The 10,804-nt window shown below is 36.3% G+C and overlaps 1 protein-coding gene across 1 annotated transcript; it reads left to right on the top strand.

Annotated features, from left to right (window-relative positions):
• Positions 1-502: 502 nt before the first annotated feature.
• LOC129231749 (forkhead box protein A1-A-like) lies at positions 503-1,744 on the top strand. Its single transcript, XM_054866108.1, has one exon. It carries the CDS (start codon positions 503-505, stop codon positions 1,742-1,744), a length of 1,242 nt encoding a protein of 413 aa, XP_054722083.1.
• The last annotated feature ends 9,060 nt before the right edge of the window (positions 1,745-10,804 follow it).

The following is a 10,804-nucleotide window of genomic DNA, read 5'->3' as shown; positions in this document are numbered from 1 at the left end:
GTATACGTCCTCAGTTGACACGAAAAGCAAGAACTGTGTACCGACCAACATAGGAAGATAAGAGATATTTGTATTGTGTGACTTTTTGACATTATGAGAAATTTTTGCTTTTTTATTTATCACCGTTCATCTTCCTATGAATTATCCGTGAAATTGCATCAATTACCTGGCAGCCTGTTTGATTATTAGAGGGATTATTGACATTTTGTGACCTTGGACTCTCGTTTCTTGAGGTTTTCTCCCAGCGAAAACAAATGTGCCTACATCGCGTGTCGCAAATATTTGCGGATAGTGAGTAAATATTTTTTGACAACAGCGTATATGTGGAACTATTTCGTGGAATTTATATATTTTTTTTCTGAATTCTCAAGACTGAATAAACAAAAGAACAGAAAATCGGTGGACTGTATAGCGACTTTCATCGGGCTCAAATTTTGTGAAAAATTCGGTTTTCTGAATCGTACCAGTTTACATTTAATTATATGGTGATTATAGTCTTCCAATGCTGACACACAAGAATTTTCAAGACTGCCCTACTGGCATGCCTACGGGCAATTATATGAATCCAGCATCCATGCCGATGTCGATGAATTATTCCAACCAAGGTTTTGGAACTGGTCTTCTGTCTCCGCAAAGCATGGGGGCAGTTGCCCCCTCTTGCATGTCGCAGTCAATACCTCCCATTGCTAGCATTCCCCCGCTGAATCACGTCGGGGTGAACTGCTCCAATGATGTCCAACCTTTCGTCGGTGGTGACTATGGATTAAGCACGCCGACGGACAATTTAGCCATAGCACAACGAGCCCGGACTGACAAATTTCGCCGCAGTTACACCCACGCGAAGCCACCGTACTCTTACATATCACTGATCACCATGGCCATCCAGAACAGTCCTGCTAAGATGCTGACTCTGAGCGAGATCTATCAGTTCATTGTTGACTTGTTCCCGTACTACAGGCAGAACCAGCAGAGGTGGCAGAACTCGATACGACACAGCCTCAGCTTCAACGACTGCTTCGTCAAAGTCGCCCGCACTCCCGACAAACCAGGGAAGGGCAGCTTCTGGGCTCTACACCCAGATTCCGGAAATATGTTCGAGAATGGCTGTTTCTTGAGGAGGCAGAAGCGATTCAAGTGCAGCAAGAGGGAGGCGATTCGTCAAACGCAGAAGGCCCAGAAAGATGACGGGATGCCGAAGAGTCCGGATGGAATGTCTATGTCTCCATCCAAACCCGATTCCAAGCATAGTTCGGCCAAAATCGACAACATACCAGCCCTTCTAACGTCCCCTGCTCAACTTCCGATCCCTTCCATGAACGATAATTACCAACAAATGTGCCAAGCCTCAACGAACGGTTTGAATTTCCCGCCTGACAACACGAGAAGCAGGTTGGACTGCTGCAAACAAGAAGAGATGCTCTACCCATCTTTTAGATACTCCGATTCGTGCATTATGTCTAACATACCTATGGATGCCAATCAACAGGACGCCATGAAATCTCTGAGTGACTTTTTTGCGCTACATTCCATGAAACCAGAGCCCGGTTTCAACGCCACAAGTCATCCTTTTTCTATAAGCAATATTATTTCTCATACAGATCCCAAAATGGACGCCAAGATGTATGAAATGCCCGTGCCATCTTATAGCAATTATGGAACTAATCTAAATTCTACGGAAAGCATGCCGTATTTTTCCCATACACCCTTCTATTCTGTGCCACAACCTGTTACAACAGCTATGTGAAATCTCAATCTACATTGATGAAGTGCTTATTATTGAAACTTGTTTTTTAGAGTTGATTGTTATGTGTTTATTCAAGTTAAAGTTTGTATAGTTTGTTTATAAACATATTTAGACATAATTTAAGAGTATCTGAAGTGATTATACGCTCAGACTGAAGAGTTTTTCAATAAGGAAAACACAAACATGTTGAACTTATAAATGTATATATACCAAAGAAAGTTTGAAAAAAAAAATTGAAACATCTGTAACATTTAAAGTAAGTCATAAGCCATATTCTTGATATTTCCTGTTTATTATCACTGTCTATTTTGTCTCAAGTTCATTTCAAAAAAAAAAAAAAAGTTTAATTTGTTACGAAATTATCCTTACATATTTCTCATGTGTTATCTCACGTATACGAAGAACGTTATTTATTTATAAAACATTAATAGCTTTTTAAATAATTGTCTCTAAAAGATGACAAAATAGATTTCGATGTTTTGATGATTTAATTTTTTGTCTTGCTTTAAAATTTAAACAGTTTTAAACTTCAGATGTCTGTATTAAAAATTAACAAAAAAATATAAGATCTCGCAGTGTGTATATATATTGTTGTCAAGAAATGAGATAAAGCAATAAATATAATGCCTGCTAATAGAGCAATTTTTTCTTTCCGTGACGTTTTTATTATCATTTTTGGAATGCAAAATGAAGTTTTAAATTTTAAAACTTTGAAACTATTTAGTGCTTTTCAAGGTTTTTGTTTTGGATAATGCTGTAGGGTAAGAAATATTCATGAGTATTTGAATGAGTATTCTTGTAAAAGAACAGAAATGAAACTGGCAGAGCATATTTATAACTGCATTTTTGGGAAACGTTTATTTAAAAAGAAATCTCCTTCTTATTGCAATAGTAACACAATATGTTGCGAGCTGCAGTACATGGTCTATAGAAAAATAAAAATTTATATATTTTCCAATGAAAAAAGTACTACTGTAGTTAAGAAAATACAATTTTTAGTATTTTGGGCAGAAGCAATTTAATGTTCGAAATAGTTTTCTTTAATATAATAAGGAAAGACGGAAAAATATGTTTGTCACTGACATGTAGCACTATCTTTTTTGCAATAGTAACAACTAATAATTTTTGCAATTGTATTTAAAAAAACATCCATTTTTATGAATATCAAACGTTGACTATTATATAAAACAGGAGGGACTGGGACTGTTGTATATATACTATAGTCCTGTTTATTATTCTTTCAAATCGATACATCCATTCGTCAAATAAAAAATTTAAGATATTTTGGATGATTTCTACAGTGACCAGGCCTACCACACGTCCCGGTTTTCAGACAAAATCCCGGTGTCCCGGACGGTTTGCTTCTCGTCTCGGAAAAAGATAAATTTGATTACAAATGACCGAAAAGGTGTGAAGTATTATTTAGGATGATGTAACGTTGAGTCGTAAAATTAATACCGGATTAATTGTGAGGATTTCCACAACAAGATTAAAACCAAAAAAAGACTGAAAACGTTCTATGAAATGAAAAGTATATCTAATGATGTTCAATTTTTCATTCCTCATTCAAAATATTTTTCAAACTGGAATAAATTTTAAATGTTTACATCTAAGAAGTGAAATGTTCAAATTTTATCTGCTTATATCATTTTTTATTACCCCTGTTTCAGGTTTATAGTTAGTAACCATTGATTCATAGCATTGAGAATAACTTTGAGAAAAACTTTTAGAAGGTTTTTTTGATCGAAAAACCCCCTCCAGAAAGTATTTTTGATTTTTTTAAAAGCCCTTCAGAAGGTATTTTTCATCAAAAAAAAAAAAACACCCCTCCATCTTTCATCAAAAAAAAAAAAAAAAAACCCCTCCAGAAGATATTTTTCAATCAAAAAATCCCCTCCAGAGGTATTTTTGATCAAAAAACTCCCCCCAGAAGGTATTTCTGGCTGCGCTAGTGCAGTACAGTAAAAATGCTTTGTATTTGTGCTCAACAGAACTTCGCGACAGTAAAGAACAAGTGTATGTACGATGAAGAAAGCGCAATAAATAAATAAGCGAATAAAAAAATAAAACAAAGACAACTGAGTTTAAATTTACAACTTTTCAAAAAAAAAAAAGGCTATTGGTGTTTTTTTTTTTTTTTTTTTTTTTTTTTTTTTTTGCTACGAAAATTCATATTCCTGATTGCTAAAGGACTCGCGGACAATCGGGAATTTACTGTATCGATAATTTAAACGGTTGATGAACCATGTGAACCAAAAACTTTGCGGAGATCACAAATTTCAATTCACTGATGTCAAGAAACTCAAGTGAACAAATTTTAATTCAAAATTTTTTTGAGATTTGTGTTTACAACCATATTATGGCAAAAAACACTGAAGATCCCACTCCCATAGATAATTTTGAAACTTCAATAGTACTATGGCATTTGAAAGTTTTTTCAGGATTTCGAGAACAGTTTCTGAGAGCCTAATTGAATAAACGCTTCATCAAACTATAAAAACAACCAAACATCAGGCAGCCCTTAAAACCTTAAATATGATCTGATGATCGCTACTGTGGTTGGGGTGCGGCGGGGGGGGGGGGAGCCGTTCCCTGAAATGGCTGACTTTTTATTGTGACTATTGTTATGTAATGCATTAATAATATGTTTTTTGATTTGAAAGTTACATTTTCTTTTGATGAGTCTCCCCAAATACCAAGGTGATTCCCCCCCCCCCAACCTTTTTTTTTAATGACCACTGCTGATGATCAGGAACGTGAACAGGAGGAGGGGAGGGATAAGGGACACCTGTTGGTCCGGGACCGAGTCTGAAGAGGGCCCAAGGTTGGTGAAATATGTGTAGAGACGTATAGGAGTAAACAATATGGAGGGGGGGGGGGCAGTAAAAGTCATTTGTCCCCAAAATTTTTGTGCACGCCCCTGCTAGTATGCAGCAAGTAAGTTTTGTGGAAGCTCTGACTACCATTAAGAACACTTCAAGATAGCAAAGATACAGGGGTTCCCATCTCACCAAGAGAGATGACGCACTCTAGAGATAAAGGATTTTCAGAAAACAAACGGAAGATTTCCAGGAAGGGAAAAAAAAGTAATAGATGCAATATGATCAATTTTTACAGCGAGTTACTTGAAATGGAGTGAAAAGGAAAATGCGGAGAAAACTGTTTGATGTGCCGGACCCACACCTGCGCAGAAAAGTCTGAAATCATATTAGTTGCTGTAAAAGAAAATTTGATTTACATCAGATTTTACAGATGTGTGTTGTTGAAAAGTGTAAACGAAATTTAGAAACAAAGACCTAATTTTATATTAGTCAGCAACAGTCAGTTAAAAGTGGATTTTCTCCTCTTTTCTTTTAAGAAAAAAAATATAGTCAATCGTTTTCTCCTTTTTTAAAAATTTAAATTCCAGAAATATGCTGCAAAACGTGTTATCACGAAGCATATTTTGACATTTCTGAAAAGCAGAGCTGCGGAGTCGAAGTCGAAGAGTCGGAGTCGGGCTGATTTTGGGGTAAAGGAGTCGGAACTGGGAATCGAAGGTTTAAAATTCCAATAGTCGGAGTCGGTTATTTTTCATTCAAGTCCGCAACTCTGCCAGTGCTTACGGAGTCTTAGTCAGAGTCGGAGTAGGACTGAATACTCGTACTTGACTGAAGAAGTAAAAAAGTGGAATCAAGGTCAAAGGCTCTAAAACTCTCGGAGGAGTCGAGTCATTTTTTTCTCCGGCTCCGCAACCCTGCTGAGAAGAAAGTTTTGGTAATATACTTTAAGATTTTATTTTTAAAAATCCCCTACAAAATTATTTAGCCATTCTGCTGAAGGGTTATAACTAAAAAAGATAATGTTTACTTAGCATTTTACTTTCTAAAAAATAATAATGAACTAATTTCATCTTAAAAAGCAACATTTCAGATGAATTCTCAAGAAAAAATGTCAAGTGTTCAATTCAATTAGACTAGTATTCTTCCAACTTATCTGTTTCAGCTTCCTACTTTTTTAGAACGAAGCATAAGGTACAAGCTCTGTAAGTTACTAACCTTAAACCCAGGTTAAGGAAGAACAACAAGCTTGACAAACAGCCCGGTTACGAAAGTCATAGAGCTGAAGTTTGGCCTTTGTTATGGGCTCATCAATCTGGAATAGGCAAGAATCGAGCTGGTGGCAAATCTCCTTTCATTGAAGCTGAGAGTACCTACACACTTGTAGCTAGAATTGCGGCCATAACTGGGCTGTCGGTAAACATGCTTTAAGCTTAGAATTATTGTATTGCGCAAGAGAGGTGGTAGGTTCACGGTCATGAACCATGTTATGGTTTGAGCCCCGATTATCCGGATGTGGACCCAATCCGAAACTGTAGACCACGTGAGACGATGTTGTCAAACAAACTGGTGTTTTGAGGGGACATGAGTTTCCGCAGTATATCTGGGTCGGAGAAGAGGAAAACATACTAGAATTTTTTTTTCTGGGGGGGGGGGCATGCTGAAGAAATTGAATTTTGGGTATACGAAAAATTTCTAAACCTGTTTGGATGTCAATAACAAGTGTCGGCGAGGAATAATGCACAATCTTTCAAAAAATATATCAGAAGCAATGAAAGAAAACATTATCGAACACAATATATTTTTGCATGAAAATGACCTCCATGACCCCCCACTCCCTGTATATGCCTCTGGGGGGAGTTAGAAACTCTAGATGGAAAAAAAAGTACTCACGTTACTTAAAATATATCAAGAAGAAATATTTTCTTTTTAACTAAAATGTGTGTTAAAATTGTTAAGTATGAATAATTAATAGCCAAACACAGCGACAAGGGAACCCATATGAAGAGGGGAGCAAGTGGGAGTTCAAGCAGGGCCGCGCCGTCCCAATGTGCAATGTCGTGCGACGCACGACGGCGCCAGAGCCAAAAAGGCGCCGAGCTCTACCGATCAAAAATATCCCAAATGAAGGGAAAAAAAACTCTAATGAAAAAAAGGAAAAATTGAATTCTTCATTATATCTAATGGCGACGGTGAAATTCTACTGCTCATTGAAACAATTAATCCGTCTCGCTGATGAGAATCTAAAAGAGAAAATTATTGGCTTGTTGTGTCTAAACATGCTATTCAAAGGTGCAACCTTTTACACTGAAAACAAGTGACTTTAATCTTCAATTAATGCATGCATATATCATTTTCCTTCTTAATGGGGAGCCGTCAAAGGCTATTTAATCCTGGCCCCACAATCCCGTAAAAATTTTTAGGTCCAGAGATTTTTTCTTTAGAATCTTGATCTGTAGGTGTTCTAATGTGAGAATATCTTGGGTAGACATGTTGAATCCTGCGCGAAATAATTTTACAGGCCATCAAAGATAGCGGCCATTTTGGTTCACTTGCTCATTACGTTTTTCGCAACGGGCGTACCTACAAATTTATTTTTAGTTTTGAACTGCAGTTTTTGGAGTTAAGGAAGTCAATTAATGTATTAATTATGTCATAAAATCCGGTCTAGCTGTTTCTTCAATTTTACGTGAAGATATCTCCGACATTTGTTGTTGAATATTCTGGTTACTAAAAAGGGTACAAAAATTAATAAATAATCCAAAATGCTCATTTTAAACTCCTGTTTATCACATACATGTTTCTTCAACAACACAATAAACGAAAAATACAAGATTAGTTACTTTTAAAAAAGGTTACGATCTGTTTTTGCATTGCATGTTAATGCACTACGACGGACGTCTGTATCATTTGATGCCGCAGCCACTCTTTTTGAGCAATTTTTATCAGCCCAGTCTATGTGTGGAAAAATTTGTAGATCTGCATCTTCTCTTGAATTATTCTAATTAAGCTCTTCAATGGTGTGTCTCAAATCTGCTATGAAAAGTATTGCAGATTGCTTCTTTATTAACTGTTAAACCACTAGCAATAGCTGAAAATGTAGCATTTTTGACATTTCTTCTATTTCCTTGCGTGCTAGTTACTGTAAATTTTCCTTATTTGATACTGAAGACCAGAATTTTTCTACCTGCATAGGTACTAGTGTTTTTCTGTCAATTACAGCAATGTTTGTTCTGCCCTTAGTTGATTCTCTTCTCATCTTTTCGAATTATTTCACAACATGCTGCAAATAACTATCGAACACAGGATGAAGGTCATGAAAAGAGCATACAGGAATGAATCCGTGCAGAACATTGCTGATAACTTCGCCAAAAGTTTTCTTTATTTGGTGGACTTGTGACATGAAATATATAACGAGGGCAGTTTTTATTGGGGATACTTTGCTAAATAAAAAATGTTCTGGGAACGGATATTTCTGCAATCTAGCTTGGTAAGTGAATCACCACCGCCAGGGGCGTGCACCGGGGGGAGGGAGATAAGAGAAACCTGTTTGCCCGGGCCTGAGCCTGAAGAGGGCCTATTATTTTTAAAACTAGGGATGAAATCTGTGCTTAAACAATATGGAAGGGCGGCCGAAACATTTGTGGGCATTTGTGACGGGCCCCAAATTTTCTGTGCACGCCCCTGACCATCACATAATGTGTCCGTTGGAAACAAGTCATGAGCTAAAATATTTTTAATGCATTCTCCCCTTTCTTTCGCTATTTCCATGTCTCTGTACCCTTGTTAAAGTTGATTCTTCCCCATTAGCTTAGAAGTGATGTTTTATGAAGAACTGTATGCCTCAAAGCATGGTAGGTTGACTTTGGAAAGTAAATCAGACAATTTTTGAAACAAAATGTATCCAGTCTAAACTGGCGGTACTGTTCTGATCATTGATTCATGATGCTGAGAAGGCGAATCTTGACACTACCATTCACAAGTTGTTTAGTGAGAAAGCTGTAAATTTGCTCTGTTTCAGAAATATCATAGGGATTTACATGTTGATGGATAAAATCAACAAGTCTTTTGACATTTTCATCAAAATACTGGCTACGATTGCCTATAAAAATAAGGATGCGGGACACTCTCACAGTGATCCATTAAATGAGAACTAGTAAGACCACGAAACACATTGCATATCATTAAAATTTCATGATACTCTAAATGCCACTCGGCAACATACTTTTTCTCGTCTGCTCTGCAATTTCTCCGGCACTTTTCTGTGACCGTTGAATCGTTTGTTCCAATTTCATCTCTGGCTTCACAGCATTGAATTTTAACAACAAATTTACCTTGAATGAATTTTTCTTACAGGTAGGGACACTCATTTTCTAGCGCCCTTATCCTCTCTACGTACCATGTTTCATATAGTAGATAAATGATGCAATCAAATACACGAAAGACTGGAAACAGTAATTCAACAGTTTGAACGTATAATTTGTAATTTTCTTCGCGATCAGCAATAATCAAGTGTTTTACAAGTGATACCAGTGAACGAAACACTTCCCAACACTTGCACAGTTCTGATTTGTCACTACATCCTTTAACAAAAACTCAATCTCTGTTTTCAAGCTTTCAATATTTGTGCGTAGCGATTGAATCATTATTTGACTTTTTTCCTCATCCATTGAGCCAAGAGCATCCTGAACCGTCTTTACTCGCGTAGCAGAACTTCTCTTGTAGTCTAAAATCAACACCTTATAATGATTTTCTCAAGATTATCAATGATTTTCTGCAGTCTTCACAGCCTCTTGTGAGCTAAAAGCAGCAGCAAGTACTTTTGGAGATAAATGACTAAAAAAAAAACCAACAAAGGGTCATTCTTTCTTTTGGAAGCACAGAAAAGAATACTTGTTTCATTTATAAAAACCAATGCATTTTCATCTACATTGAGCATTAAGCATCAACTCTTTTATTTCTGAAAGAATAAATCCATGCCCAGCATTTAACAGAGGCTTTAATATTTCATTTGCCCTTTTAAACAGTTCAAATTTTGAGGATAGATGTTGCGCAGACTGTGTATTGGTTTCTCGCTCATACTTTCGAATATAAGAACTTATACAGTTTGGATGTGCATATGAATTCGCAGCAGAAACATTCATATCGCTGGTTAAGATCTGCTACTCTGTCAAAAACTTCGTCTTGATTTGGACCTCCTTCAGTACTTTCTGATTTTTCTAAAATATTGTTTTCACTTTCAAAATAACTTGTCTGTGCATTTTTTCTACCATTTTTTTAGCGTTTTTCCTCTCGTGTATTTCTTATAGCACTAGTTGCTGCAATGACACACTATATTTTCTTGCCGCGTTTTTCAATATTGCGTCTTTGCGTATTTCAGCAGCTTCCCGAACTCGTTTTTGGTCGAAGAACATAATTTTTCTCTTGATTCTTTTTGACAAACTACATATTCGTTTGTTAAAACTGTCTTCAAGATGTCTTCAATTGCCTACCAAAACTTTCTGAACTCAGTTTAGAAATATCAGCCATTGCTAAAATAGTTATTGTCACAGAAAAACATGAAACAAAAAGTTTTTGGAACTGTGGAACATTTTTACTCGAAAACAATTACTTTGATAGCAGACGATAAATAACCTTGAACAGCGTGGACCGAGGGGGGGGGGGGGGAATCCCTATAGCCACTGGTTTTAACATGAATGCAAATTTTAATACAGTAGTTTATGCATATGAAAGGGCTGTTTTGATCAAAAAATCCCCTTCATGAGGTATTTTTGATCAAAAAATCCCCTTCATAAGGTATTTTTGATCAAAAAATCTCCTTCAGAAGGTATTTTCAATCAAAGAATCCCCTTCAGAAGGTATTTTTGATCGAAAAACCCATTCAGAAGGTTTTTTTTTTTATCAAAAAACCCCCCTTTAGAAGGTATTTTTGACCAAAAAAACCCCTACAGAAGATATTGCTGGCTACGCTGGTGACCTTGAAAAATATTGTTTTACACAAAAGTTTTTACACTGTAAAATCGTTTGGTTTCATCAAGAGTTATTAATTTTTGTACACTTTTTAAGTAACCAGAATGTTAAACAAAAAACGTTAGAGATACCTCACGTAAAAATTGTAGAAAAAGCCAGAGCGGTTTTTATGACATAACTATTACATTAATTGACTTTCTAAGGCCCAAAAATTTCAGTTCAAAACTAAAAATAAATTTATAGGTACGCACGTTGCGAAAAACGCAATGAG

Source organism: Uloborus diversus, chromosome 10 (genome assembly GCF_026930045.1).
Source record: "Uloborus diversus isolate 005 chromosome 10, Udiv.v.3.1, whole genome shotgun sequence".
In the NCBI taxonomy this organism is placed as follows: domain Eukaryota; kingdom Metazoa; phylum Arthropoda; class Arachnida; order Araneae; family Uloboridae; genus Uloborus; species Uloborus diversus.
This window is presented reverse-complemented; position numbering and strand designations above follow the sequence as displayed.